At 32.8% G+C, this 14,760-nt stretch overlaps 1 protein-coding gene across 4 annotated transcripts; it reads left to right on the forward strand.

Moving 5' to 3' along the window:
• The first annotated feature begins 6,297 nt into the window (after positions 1 to 6,297).
• LOC107017736 (RNA-dependent RNA polymerase 6-like) lies at positions 6,298 to 13,573 on the forward strand. Of its 4 annotated transcripts, none has more exons than XM_015217980.2 (4): positions 6,298 to 6,394; positions 7,959 to 8,071; positions 9,037 to 11,815; positions 12,358 to 13,573. In XM_015217980.2, the coding sequence occupies exons 3-4, from the start codon at positions 9,098 to 9,100 to the stop codon at positions 13,231 to 13,233; spliced, it is 3,594 nt and encodes a 1,197-aa protein (XP_015073466.1). In that variant the 5' UTR covers positions 6,298 to 6,394; positions 7,959 to 8,071; positions 9,037 to 9,097; the 3' UTR covers positions 13,234 to 13,573. The 4 variants fall into 4 exon arrangements, with proteins under 4 accessions (XP_015073466.1, XP_015073465.1, XP_027771903.1 ...); XM_015217979.2 differs by lacking the exon at positions 6,298 to 6,394 and adding an exon at positions 6,401 to 6,536; XM_027916102.1 differs by lacking the exon at positions 6,298 to 6,394 and adding an exon at positions 6,401 to 6,536 and having other exon boundaries at positions 7,962 to 8,071.
• Positions 13,574 to 14,760: the final 1,187 nt, after the last annotated feature.

The following is a 14,760-nucleotide window of genomic DNA, read 5'->3' on the forward strand; positions in this document are numbered from 1 at the left end:
ACTAAAAGATTTGATAGTATATACCTTGTTTGCCTTTTAGAGAGACACACATTCCAATTTTTTTGTGGGTATTTTTGATGATTTAATAAATTATATGTGTTAGTTCGAATGGGTAATTGTAGGTATTTATAAGTTCAAAGGAGGTATGGATCATTAAGTAGAGTTTTTCTATACCCGAAACTAACTTAACGTAATAATTTAGGTGAGCAATGAAAAATGAAAATTGTAGGTCCATGAATACCACTAATTTTGTATCATATAATATTTCAAGAAAAACATTATGACCATTCTACCGGAGACTAGTGTAGTTGTAAATAAGAGAAATTTTGAACGTTCATAATTTTGATTTTTGATGTTAGTTTCGGATGTATAAAAACTCTATTTCACGGTCCATACCTCATTTGAATTTATAAATACCTATAATTACCCATTCAAACTGATACACATAATTTATTAAATCATCAAAACACCCACAAATTTTTTTGATAAAAACACTACATGCAATCAATGTATGTCTCTCTTGAAGACAAATAATGTATACTACCGTATCTTTTAGTAAGTAATGAATTAGGTGAGGCATGACTTATGAAAATTGTAGGTCAGTGAATTTTCTTTCAAATGTCACCTATTTTGCATCATTTAATGTTTAAAACATATTATCATTTTAATAAGAGGCTGCAGCAGCAAATTAGAGTAAACCTGTTTGCTTAGATTATCTCCAACCTACCTCTATTTTACTCTCCATTCTCTATATTTGGAGAGTAAAATAGAGAATGCGCTCTCCAACCCACCTCCGAATCACCCTTTATTATCTATTTATAGAGAGGTGAATAGTAGTTCTCCAAATTTGGAGAACTACTATTTACACTCTCTATTTTACTTTTTGACTATTTTATTATTATTTCTATTACTTTCTAATTTACATATTTATTTTATATATAATTCCATTAATTAAATATCTAATATTTATAATTCTTTTTAAATGTAATATAATATTTTTAAAAAATATTTTTAAATATATACTACTTTAATTTCAAATTTGTTATGCGGAATTCGAGATAATACGAGAAAATATAAACGCGAAAAACAAGACAACAGATTTACGTGGTTCACCAATAAATTGGCTACGTCCACGGGGAAGAGGGGGAGCAGTTTTATTATGGAGAGGCAATACACTACATAACATAGTAATTTAAATACAAGATAACAATAACATAATAATTTAAATACAAGATAAAATACAATATATAGCATATTTAATTGATCACAACAATCATTTAGTAATTCCATTTCCAGATCTAGCACTATCCGAAAAAAACTTAGGATATGATTTCGAAAATTGTTGTGATTGTGGCTGTGACTGTCAATTTCTTTTTTCAAGTATTCGTTGTTGTTCTTGTTGCAGGTAACACGAACATTTGGATAACTAATAGTTTCTAAATTTATTATTAAAATTTTAGTTTCCTATCAAAATTTCTTGACTTTGATATCTATCTAGCCTTTCGACATGCTTATTTTAGTTTGCCTGGCACCAAAAACGATATTAATGTTTTAGAGTTATGACATTTATTTTTTAATCTTGATAGCGGTATTGAGTCTCCCGCCCATAAGAAATATTTCGCGATGAAACAAGAATAGTGCTGAAAAAATGTTGAACGTGCATTCGGAGTTTTGCAATCATTTGCGGGACCGATACGTTTTTAGAGAAAGAATATGCTACATGATATAATGACTACATGTATTATACTGCACAACATTATAATTGAGGATGAACGTGATCTCAATGCACCAATTCAAGATGTCGTAGAGGCTTCAACTCCTACTATAGAAATCGTGGTCGATGAAAATCTTCGATTTGAATAATTTTTAGCTAGACATTAAAAAATTAAGGACAAAAATGCTCATTTTAATCTCCGAAATGCATTAATAGAGCATTTATGAAAGCAATGCAAAAATTTTAAAAATTGTGTATTTATGTAATTGTATGTTACTTTATTTAAATTTGTCCCCTAATTTATGTATTATAATATATTTTCTTGCAATTTATGTTATTTAAAAATTTAGGATAAAATATAATTTTATATCACATTAAAAATTAAATAAAGTAATTATTTGGAAATAAAATAAATGATTTATATTATGAAATAAGAAATTAAAAATATTAATGATATAATATTGAGGAGAGAGAAAAAAATTCCTTTTTAAGAGAGTAAAATAGAGAATTGGATTGGAATTGGTTGTCTGAAATTTTTTTTTATATTTTTAAAATATAACAAAAAATTAATCAGGAGATGCCCTTGGCCCAAGTGGTTGTAGCATGATATTGTATGATTAAGGTTCCAAGATCATACCTAGACAACAACACCTCTCAATTTCTATTTTTAAATTAGTCAATTACTCAATTTTAGGCTTTTAATTAATTTCTATTTTTAATTGAGTCAATTACTCAATTTTAGGCTTTTAGTTTTTCAGTTCAATTCTCTCTCTTTTTTATTTATGTATTTTCATTAATTAAAACATATGTTTCATCGTTTATCTAATTTAGTGATAATTAAAAAAAATTATATTACGTAAATATATTTTGTATTCATATTTTCATTATTCCATTTGCACTCTATCAACATGGCTTGCTTATTTGTATTCGCATTTATGACCCACTTTAATTCTTGTCATTCACCTTACAAAGTTGAGTGGGGATCCAGGTAGGTATTCCACATTCATCCTCTAATGGGTCCGCTTCAGTTTACAATTATATCGCAAATTTTACATTTTATATATATATATATATANTTTACAATTATATCGCAAATTTTACATTTTACTGTATATATATATATATCTTTTTTTAATTGTTATGATTTTCTTTTTTAATTCAAACTATAGAAACTTCGATTAACATTTTATAATGTATTTTTTCATCATATTGATATTAAAAAAATCACAATCCATAGTATTTTCGTATTTTTTAAATATCTGATTTTTTGTTCAAAATATGGAATTAATGTAATTTAATTTAATTTTAAAAATTATCAAATTGACTTTCGAAAAACGTAATATGACAACTAAAAGAGGATGGACAGAGTAGTAATTAGTACAGTTACCGACTTCAATTAGTACATCGGATCCTAAATTCTTGTCATTCACCTTACAAAGTTGAGTGGGGATCCAGGTAGGTATTCCACATTCATCCTCTAATGGGTCCACTTCAGTTTACAATTATATCGCAAATTTTACATTTTACTGTATATATATATATATCTTTTATTAATTGTTATGATTTTCTTTTTTAATTCAAACTATAGAAACTTCGATTAACATTTTATGATGTATTTTTTCATCATATTGATATAAAAAAATCGCAATCGATAGTATTTTCGTATTTTTTTAAATATCTGAATTTTCTGTTCAAAATATGGAATTAATGTAATTTAATTTAATTTTAAAAATTATCAAATTGACTTTCGAAAAGCGTAACATGACAACTAAAAGAGGATGGACAGAGTAGTAATTAGTACAGTTACCGACTTCAATTAGTACATCGGATCCTAAATTCTTGTCATTCACCTTACAAAGTTGAGTGGGGATCCAGGTAGGTATTCCACATTCATCCTCTAATGGGTCCGCTTCAGTTTACAATTATATCGCAAATTTTACATTTTACTGTATATATATATATATCTTTTTTTAATTGTTATGATTTTCTTTTTTAATTCAAACTATAGAAACTTCGATTAACATTTTATGATGTATTTTTTCATCATAGTGATATAAAAAAATCGCAATCCATACTATTTTCGTATTTTTTAAATATCTGAATTTTTTGTTCAAAATATGAAATTAATGTAATTTAATTTAATTTTAAAAATTATCAAATTGACTTTCGAAAAGCGTAACATGACAACTAAAAGAGGATGGACAGAGTAGTAATTAGTACAGTTACCGACTTCAATTAGTACATCGGATCCTAAATTCTTGTCATTCACCTTACAAAGTTGAGTGGGGATCCAGGTAGGTATTCCACATTCATCCTCTAATGGGTCCGCTTCAGTTTACAATTATATCGCAAATTTTACATTTTACTGTATATATATATATATCTTTTTTTAATTGTTATGATTTTCTTTTTTAATTCAAACTATAGAAACTTCGATTAACATTTTATGATGTATTTTTTCATCATAGTGATATAAAAAAATCGCAATCCATACTATTTTCGTATTTTTTAAATATCTGAATTTTTTGTTCAAAATATGAAATTAATGTAATTTAATTTAATTTTAAAAATTATCAAATTGACTTTCGAAAAGCGTAACATGACAACTAAAAGAGGATGGACAGAGTAGTAATTAGTACAGTTACCGACTTCAATTAATACATCGGATCCTAAATTCTTGTCATTCACCTTACAAAGTTGAGTGGGATCCAGGTAGGTATTCCACATTCATCCTCTAATGGGTCCGCTTCAGTTTACAATTATAGCGCAAATTTTACATTTTAATATATATATATATATATATATCTTTTTTTAATTGTTATGATTTTCTTTTTTAATTCAAACTATAGAAACTTCGATTAACATTTTATGATGTATTTTTTCATCATATTGATATAAAAAAATCGCAATCGATAGTATTTTCGTATTTTTTAAATATCTGAATTTTTTGTTCAAAATATGGAATTAATGTAATTTAATTTTAAAAATTATCAAATTGACTTTCGAAAAGCGTAACATGACAACTAAAAGAGGATGGACAGAGTAGTAATTAGTACAGTTACCGACTTCAATTAGTACATCGGATCCTAAATTCTTGTCATTCACCTTACAAAGTTGAGTGGGGATCCAGGTAGGTATTCCACATTCATCCTCTAATGGGTCCGCTTCAGTTTACAATTATATCGCAAATTTTACATTTTACTGTATATATATATATATCTTTTTTTAATTGTTATGATTTTCTTTTTTAATTCAAACTATAGAAACTTCGATTAACATTTTATGATGTATTTTTTCATCATATTGATATAAAAAAATCGCAATCGATAGTATTTTCGTATTTTTTAAATATCTGAATTTTTTGTTCAAAATATGGAATTAATGTAATTTAATTTTAAAAATTATCAAATTGACTTTCGAAAAGCGTAACATGACAACTAAAAGAGGATGGACAGAGTAGTAATTAGTACAGTTACCGACTTCAATTAGTACATCGGATCCTAAATTCTTGTCATTCACCTTACAAAGTTGAGTGGGGATCCAGGTAGGTATTCCACATTCATCCTCTAATGGGTCCGCTTCAGTTTACAATTATATCGCAAATTTTACATTTTACTGTATATATATATATATATATATATATATATATATATCTTTTTTTAATTGTTATGATTTTCTTTTTTTAATTAAAACTATAGAAACTTCGATTAACATTTTATGATGTATTTTTTCATCGTATTGATATAAAAAGATCGCAATCGATAGTATTTTCGTATTTTTTAAATATCTGAATTTTTTGTTCAAAATATGTAATTAATGTAATTTAATTTAATTTTAAAAATTATCAAATTGACTTTCGAAAAGCGTAACATGACAACTAAAAGAGGATGGATAGAGTAGTAATTAGTACAGTTACCGACTTCAATTAGTACATCGGATCCTAAATTCTGCAAATATCATTCTTGTGAATGTCAATATTTATTTGCTAACAAAAATTTAGTTTTCTCTCAAAATTCTATTGTGCCTCATAAAATGAGACTAAAAAGGTAACATAGATTATTTGAAAATGACATAAAACTTATTAAAAATCACAATAATTATGAACTTAAAATATTTCGGAGACACATAAAAAATTGGTTGAACTCTCGAACATAGAAAGTAATATATGTTATTGAAAAAATAAATTAAAATTACTATAAATTACAATAATTGATAATTTAAAATGTCCACGCGATAACAAAAAATAGTAACTCTTGTACTGCTTTTGTCACATAAATTAGGATTGAAATGATTTTAAAATTTTAATTTTGATTATACATTATAAAATAGTCGAAAAAGTGAAATGCTATAATTTTTTAAAATTAACCAACTGAACCGTCCTAGCGCTAATGTTATCTCTGCACGATTTAATTTTACTTAAATTTAAAAAAAAATTATTTCATTTTTATCCTCAGTTTCATCGCTATATTTATTTATTGTTTTCTTTTTAAATTTTACTACGGCGCAAAACATGGACAAATTTCCTAGTGTCATAAAATTGCGAAAGATAATATAATCTGTTTACACTTTGCATTTGTAGAAATACTTTATAATACGATTCAATACATTAGGAAATATTAGAGAACAACAATTGAGATCCCAACAAAATACATAATGAAATTAAATAAATAAATGAAAATGGTAAGCATCCTTGTCGCGTGAAATCCCTTACCCAGCCCCCTAGTACACTGTAACTGCAAGTGCTTCTTGAAGAAGCAAAAGATACACACCCTTTTTGTTCTGATTTCTTGAATTTGTGTATTTGATCAATCAGTTCAGAAAGGTTAGTGGGATTCTCTTATGTTTCCTTTTTTCTCAATTGGGTATCTTAAAGTTTGTATCTGTGTTGAAGTTCTTGATCAAAATTTGCATTCATGGTTGATTTGCTTTACTGCATTTCTTCTACGGGTTTTCCATTTTTCTCAATTGGGTATCTTAAAGTTTGTAACTTGATCCAAATTTGCATCTATGGATGATTTTGCTTTACTGTATAGTTTATACTGTTCTTTTTTTGGGTCATTTTTTTCAATTGGGTTTCTTAAAGTTTGTTTCTTGTTGAAGTTCTTTGATCAAAATTTGCATCCGTGGTTGATTTTCTTTACTGCATTTCCTATATGGTTTTTCTATTTTTTTGTATCTTGATCCAAATTTGCAACTATGGGTGATTTTGCTTTACTGTTTTCTCAATTGGGTTTCTTAAAGTTTGTATCTTGTTGAAGTTCTTGATCCATATATGCATCTGTGGTTGATTTGCTTTACTGCAATGAGTATACAGTTTTTTTCCTTTGATACAGAAATGGGGTTCTTAAAGTTTGTTTCTTGGCGAAATTTGGTATCAGAGCAGTCAGGTTTATCCTACTGTGATGGCTCAGCTATACATGTGAACCGTCCTATGGCTCCCTGAGGGTTAAGGCCAAGGTGTTGCATCCATGTATACGTTTCCCTCGGAGTAAAAGTACCGTAGGCTTCGGTCTGGTAATATAGCTGAGGGGCCAAGATGATGGCGAAGTTCTTGACCAAAATTTGCATCCATGGCTGATTATCTTACTGCATATTTTATATGGGTTTCCGTTTTTCTCAATTGGGTATCTTAAAGTTTGTATCTTGATCCAAATTTGCAACTATGGGTGATTTTGATTTACTGTATGGTTTATACTGTTTTCCCCATTTTTCTCAATTGGGTTTCGTAGAGGTTGTATCTTGTTGAAGTTCTTGATCCAATTTTGCATTTATAGTTTATTTGCTTTACTGCATTGAGTGTACAGTTTTTTCCTAATTACAGAAAGTGGGGTTCTTTTATTTTTCTATTTTTCTGAATTAGGTTGTTAAAGTTTGTATCTTGTTGAAGTTCTTGATCCAAATTTGCATCTATGCTTGATTTGCTTTACTGGTTTATACATTTTTTTCCTTTAGTTTCAGGAAGTGGGGTTCTCTTGTTATGTATATTTCTCCATTTGGTTTCTAAAAGTTTGTATCTTTGATGTTTTGAGTCCAAATTTGTCTTTATGGTTGATTTGGTTTACTGCATTGTTTATACGGTTCTTTCCTTTAATTACAGAAAGTGGTGTTATTTTTCGTTTTTTCTCAATTGGGTTCTTAAAGTTTGTCTCTTGTTGATGTTATTGATCCAAATTTGCATCTACGGTTGTTGTTGTTTTGTTCTTGTTGAGTTTCTTACATATTGTCTTGCTACCCTGTTTTGTAGTAGCTTTTGTTGAGCCAAGGGTCTATCGGAAACAAACTATCTACCCCCACAAAGGTGGGGGTAAGGTTTGTGCACATTCTACTCTCCGGACCCCATTTGTGGAACCTAACTGGGTATGTTATTGTTGAGTTTCTTACATTTTGCATCTTTTCTAAGTTCTGATCCAGATTCTCATCAATTGGTGATTTGTCCTTCACCAAGGGAAAAGAGGTGAGATTTTGGGAAAAGAATTAGGCATGATTTGTATGATTAGCTATTTTTCACTTGCTGTTTTGGATGTATCTTCTGAAGGAGTAGAGAGCTGGTTCTAGAACACAATTACTTATAGGACACAAAAGATCTTTGTTTTGCGAAATGGCTAGTATATTTTTTTGTACTTGCTTCACTTTATGTTATGGAATGATACTGCAAATAAAGTTGTGTTTATAGAGGTTTTTCTTCTTCAGAGAAAATCAAATTTAGGCTAAGAGCTCTTTTCTGAGATTGCTTGACTAGTTATATGTTATTGCTAGCTGAATGTCTTAATTTCACTAAGCCAGACAAAACGGTATTCAAAGGCTAGCTGTTAGATGTTTTCACATATCTGATAATCAGATAAAAGACTAGGAGTTTTGGACAAAAATATGACTAATACCTGAAGATAGAAATACTGATCTGCAGATGTCTGTTTTTCAAATTCTCAACTGGGAAATAAGTGAATCTATTAGCTCATGTTGTCCTCTTGATCACTGTCTTCTACAGTGTCTCATCACGGTCTGATTACTAAAATGCAGTGTACATATATTTCATTTTCTTGTCCTTGATTGGTTAGTTTATTTAATATTTGTTCTGCACTTGGAAGGTAGAAATGCTTAAGGATGTTTCAGAAGGTTATCTATGTTGTCTAAATGTATAAACAACATTTCGATTGGTATGGTTCTGAACTATGATTTCCAGCTCATGGATGGCTTTTCTTAGCAACCTGATGCTCTATCATATTCTATAAATAGTTAAATATTTTGTTGTCTCATACATTGGCCATTCTATAAGATTTGTTCTGTTGTTTCGTTTTATTCACAAATTTTTGGTCATGTAACAGGTGAACTTGGAGGCTGTGAATAAGTGAGTCCAAAAGTCTGTGTGACTCCTTCAAGGAAAAGATGGGATCAGAGGGTTCTGAAAAGAATCTCGTAGTGACTCAAATTAGTGTTGGTGGGTTCAGCAATGATGTCAATGCGAAAATGCTTTCAGAATATCTGGAAGAACAAGTTGGACAAGTGTGGAGGTGTAGATTAAAGACTTCATCCACTCCTCCTGACTCTTACCCGACTTATGACATTGATTTAGAGAAAGTGCGAAGAATGAACAATTACATAAAAGTGGAACCTCATGCATTCGTTCATTTTGCCTCTTCAGAGTCTGCACAGAATGCTCTTGCTGCTGCTAGGCGAGATGAACTCTTCTTAGAAGAGAAGCCTTTGAAGGTTAGTTTGGGTCCTGAGAATACCTTTAATATGAATAAGAGGAGAAGAACTTTCATGCCTTTTAAGTTTTCGGACGTTGGTGTAGAAATTGGAGTACTGGTTAGTAATGATGACTTTGTGGTTGGTTGGAGGGGACCTCATTCTGGTGTTAACTTTCTTGTGGATCCATTCAATGAGACATGCAAAATACTTTTCACAAGGGATACTGCTTTCTGTTTCAAGGGTGAAGGAAAGCATGCAGTTATAAAGTGCAATTTCAAGATTGAGTTTTTGCTGAGGGAAATCAATGAGATAAACGAATGCAAAGACTTCTCATCTTTGGTATTATTGTTGCAGCTGGCTTCATCTCCATTGGTTTTCTATAGAACTGCTGATGATGACATTGAAGAATCTGTTGCTTTTGACTTATTAGATGACGATGATCAGTGGATCCGAACCACAGATATTACATGTAGTGGAGCCATTGGTAGGTTTAATACCTACCGTGTTTCAATTCGACCTCGCAATGGTCCTAGCCTTAAGAAGGCCATGAACCATTTCAGAGAAAGTAGGGTGCCTGTGGTAGAACAGGGTAAGCAGATGCTCCGGGTGAGAAATGAGCCTGATTTTGGGGAGTCCGTCTCAGAACCTTTCTTCTGCTTTCAAAACCATGAAGGTATAAGCTTTAAGGTCTTGTTTCTGGTAAATGCGGTTTTGCACAAAGGCATAGTTAATCAGCATCAGATGACTGCTGAATTCTTTTCTTTGCTTAGAAAGCATCAGGAGGGAGTAAATTTAGCTGCACTGAAGCACATCTTTTCTTACAAAAGGCCTGTCAATGATGCTATTCGGAAGTTAGCAAGTGTACAGAAATGGCTTTTTAATAATCCTAACCTTCTCGAGAGAACTGGACAGTTGGATGATGTTGTAGAGGTTAGAAGGTTGGTTATTACCCCAACCAAAGCATACTGTCTACCGCCAACTGTGGAGCTATCCAATAGAGTCCTCAGGAAGTATAAGCATATTTCAGATCGATTTTTGCGAGTTACTTTTATGGATGAGGGCATGCGTAACCTGAACAGGAATGCCCTGACATACTATGCAGCTAATATTGTGAGAGAAATTACATCAAGTTCTAATCCCCAGAGAACTGGAATCTTCCAAAGGGTGAAAATTATTGTGAATAAAGGATTTTATCTGTGTGGTCGAAGGTATTCTTTTTTGGCTTTTTCAGCTAACCAGCTGAGGGATCGTTCTGCCTGGTTTTTTGCTGAAACCCCGGAAATTAGGGTGACCAGCATCATAAACTGGATGGGTAAGTTCGGTAACAGGAATGTTGCAAAATGTGCTGCTAGGATGGGACAGTGCTTTTCATCAACCTATGCAACAGTGGAAGTCCTTCCAAGCGAGGTTAACTCCGAGCTTCCAGATATAGAAAGAAATGGGTATGTTTTCTCTGATGGAATCGGCATGATGTCAGTAGATCTATCTATAGAAGTTGCAGAGAAGTTGCAATTAAGTGTCAATCCTCCTTGTGCTTATCAGATAAGGTATGCTGGTTGTAAAGGTGTTGTTGCATGTTGGCCGGCGGAGAAAGATGGTATCCGCCTTTCTCTGAGACCAAGTATGAAGAAATTTGACTCAAATCACACTATCCTTGAAATCTGCTCTTGGACGAGATTACAGCCTGGTTTTCTGAACCGGCAAATAATAACCTTGCTCTCATCCTTGGAAGTTAAAGATGAAATGTTTTGGGAAATGCAGAAAGAAATGTTATCAAAGTTGGATAAGATACTTGTGGATTCGGACGTGGCTTTTGATGTGATTACAGCTTCATGTGCCGAGGCAGGAAATACAGCGGCTATAATGTTGAGTGCAGGGTTTAAACCTCAAAGTGAACCTCATTTGAGAGGGATGTTGGCTAGCATTAGAGCTGCTCAGCTTGGCGACCTCAGGAATAAGGCAAGGATGTTTGTTACTTCAGGAAGGTGGTTGATGGGCTGTTTGGATGAATTAGGTGAACTTGAGCAAGGCCAATGCTTTATTCAAGTGTCAAGCCCTTCTTTGGAGACCTGTTTTGTTAAGCATGGTCCAGAGTTTTCTGAAATCAAGAAAAATCTTCAAGTAATAAAGGGCCTTGTTGTAATTGCAAAGAACCCGTGTCTTCATCCCGGGGATGTGAGGATTCTGGAGGCTGTAGATGTTCCTGGTTTACACCATCTCTATGATTGTCTGGTCTTCCCTCAGAAAGGGGATAGGCCACATTCAAATGAAGCATCAGGGAGTGACCTTGATGGTGATCTCTACTTTGTGACTTGGGATGAAAATCTCATTCCACCCAGTAAGAAAAGCTGGATGCCAATGGCCTATGCACCTGCAGAAGCCAAACAGTTGGGTCGTCAAGTTCAACATACGGTAACTATCCAACTATGATGATATTTCTTGCAGCTTTGTTCACATCTTCCTATATTTGGTTAGCTTTTACAGATCTGTATAAGTTTGTTTTACGGCGTAATGCTCATTTGGTTAGAATGCTGATGAGATAATTATAAGCCTTCTTGAAAAGCTAGCATTACTTGTTCTTTAGCTAATATTTACTATCATTGAACAACTGTATTGGGTTTTGTTGCATGTATTGCTCACTTTTCTTGTATAATGCATCCCTGTGGCATTCAACCATATTTAAGTTGTATGGTTTTTCCATACTGTAGTTGGTTGTAATAGAAGAGGGAGACTCTTTTTCTGTAGGCACACTCACTATGATAAAAAGAAAAATTTAAAGACACTCACCAATGATCTTGTGCTCTTCTTGCACTTGATTAGGAATTTCAGTCTTCTTTATGTCACTTATTATTTGTTGGATCATTTAACTGATTGCATAATATTCTTTTGTATTTATTTTTCCGATGTACTGTTCATTTGTTCAGTTTTTTAACAATCGTCTTCTTTTTTTACAGGACATAATAGATTTTTTCTTAAAGAACATGGTCCAAGAGAGTCTAGGAGAAATCTGCAACGCACATGTGGTTCATGCTGACCTCAGTGAATTTGGAGCTATGGATGAGAAGTGCCTTAAATTGGCAGAACTTGCTGCTCTAGCCGTTGATTTCCCCAAAACTGGAAAACTTGTCACCATGCCATATGACCTCAAACCAAAAATGTATCCCGACTTCATGGGGAAAGAGCCGTTTCAATCATACGAGTCAAAGAAAGTTTTGGGTAAATTATATAGGCAAGTGATAGATGTATATGATGCAGAGGGTGGAGAATCTTCTGGACTTGAGTATGTCCCTAAAGACATCCCATATGACACTAATCTTGAGATTCCGGGATACGAAGATTTCATAGATGATGCATGGAACCACAAATGTTCTTATGATGGTCAGTTGAATGGTCTTTTAGGACAATACAAAGTAAACGGGGAGGAAGAGGTGGTTACTGGACATATATGGTCCATGCCAAAGTACAGTGCTAAGAAGCAAGGGGAATTAAAAGAGAGGCTGAAACACGCATATAATATGTTGAGGAAGGAGTTCAGGAATGTTTTCGAGCAAATGGAGCCTGATTTTGATCTGCTTCCCATTGATGAGAAGAATGATATGTATGAAAGAAAGGCATCTGCGTGGTATCGGGTCACCTACCATCCTCATTGGGTGACTAGATCACTAGAGCTGCAATTGCCAGATGCTGTTTCAAATGGTGTTATGTTAAGTTTTGCTTGGATTGCAGCAGATTACATTGCTCGAATTAAAATTAGACAACGGGGAATGCAAAATTATGACTCTACCAAGCCTATCGATTCTCTTGGAAGGTATCTTGTTAACAAGATATAACAGCCAAAACTGTCATGTGGTTAAATGCAAATCTATTGGCTTCTTATCAGCTATTTGGCTGTAAGGCCACTCTGCCATTATCAATACCTGGTTTGATGTCCTTTCGAACCTCCTTAATCCTACTATTGGATTGTTTCCTTGTGTTGATTAGTTATTATATGAAATGTCGTCCAGGAGTTTGCCTACTGATCGATGAAAATCTTCTCTTTTCATCATTGCTGTTTTCTGGTTTGTAGTATATGTCATATCCTCGCTACTAGTTTGTATCTGTTGTTGTTGCTGCTGTAGAGGATGTTATGGTTACTCTCGAACTGCTTATGTACTTTCTCTTTACTTTTTTCGTGGTTGGTCCTTAACCTCTGTAATCCATTGATTTCGGACAATGGTGACCAGAAATGTGTGAGTGGTGAAGTTGAACTTAGCAATGCCACACATGTGTATTGACATTTTTCAGTCCAAGAAAACAAAGAGTGAATATAAAAACATATATCGAGTGTAATATTACAAGTGCGGTCTGAGGAGGATAGAGTGTACGTAGATCTTACCCTACCTTTGGAGACTATTTCCTTTGAGATACCTTCACTGTCATTCGTGATGAACGTTGTCCTGTTTTGGAACGATACAGTAAGTGGATTTACATCAATCTAGCTCTAGTCTCAGCTGAAGTAGTGCTCTCACTCATTTGTTTGGGTACTACTATGTACAGGAAATGAACATCAAAATTGTGTTTATACATGGCGACCCTTGCGTTTATTTCCTTAATTTCGCGTGACTAAAGAGTGTTGTTACTTGTTAGGGACAATTCTGCATCTCCTATAAGGGACTTGTGTTTAAAGCTATGTTGATGGAGTCCCAAAATGTTGTCACACTCGTGTTGAATTTTCTAAAAATGCACTACTTTTAAAGATTTCGACACTATCTGTCGACATTTTCAAAGAGTCTTTAGCCAACATAGGCTTAAAGTATTTCAACAGATGACATTTTAACAGCACTGTAAGGCAAGCAGATAATGATACAAATCTCTGAATAATCAAACAAAAGGAACACGTGTGAATGGTAAATTACATTTACAGGTGAAACCAGCAAAAGCAATACAACTCTTGTCGAGGCTCTTGCCTACATCAAAGTTCCATGTTCGATCTCTCGATGTCGACAAACAATAATATACTCAATGTAACTTTAAAAATGAGATATGTGGGAGATCTTACTTGTACTTGTGCGGGTAGAGACGTTGATTTCAAATAATGAAAAAGAAAAGTATTTAACACCTGATATGGTAAGTGTTAGGACCGAAAAATAAGCAGGTGTAACTGCGGAAGCTAGCAAAGCAAACCTCGAAAGATCACGAGTAAGAAGACAACGAAAAATATACCAAAAGACACAAAGATTTAACGTGGTTCGGTCAATCGACCTACGTCCACAAAGGAGGTGAGCAATCCACTATAAATATGAGAGTACAAAATGTAGAGAGAAACAACCTCAACCAATTCACTCGGAATACATGGGAGGTTCACACAAGTGATAACG

This window comes from Solanum pennellii, chromosome 4, assembly GCF_001406875.1.
Source record: "Solanum pennellii chromosome 4, SPENNV200".
Classification (NCBI taxonomy): Eukaryota; Viridiplantae; Streptophyta; class Magnoliopsida; order Solanales; family Solanaceae; genus Solanum; species Solanum pennellii.

Excerpts from the sequence above, each read along its gene's own strand:
- LOC107017736 (XM_015217980.2), top strand. The coding sequence starts at position 9,098 with ATGGGATCAGAGGGTTCTGAAAAGAATCTCGTAGTGACTCAAATTAGT. Across the intron at positions 11,816-12,357 it reads GTCGTCAAGTTCAACATACG|GACATAATAGATTTTTTCTT; the intron begins GTAACTATCCAA and ends CTTTTTTTACAG.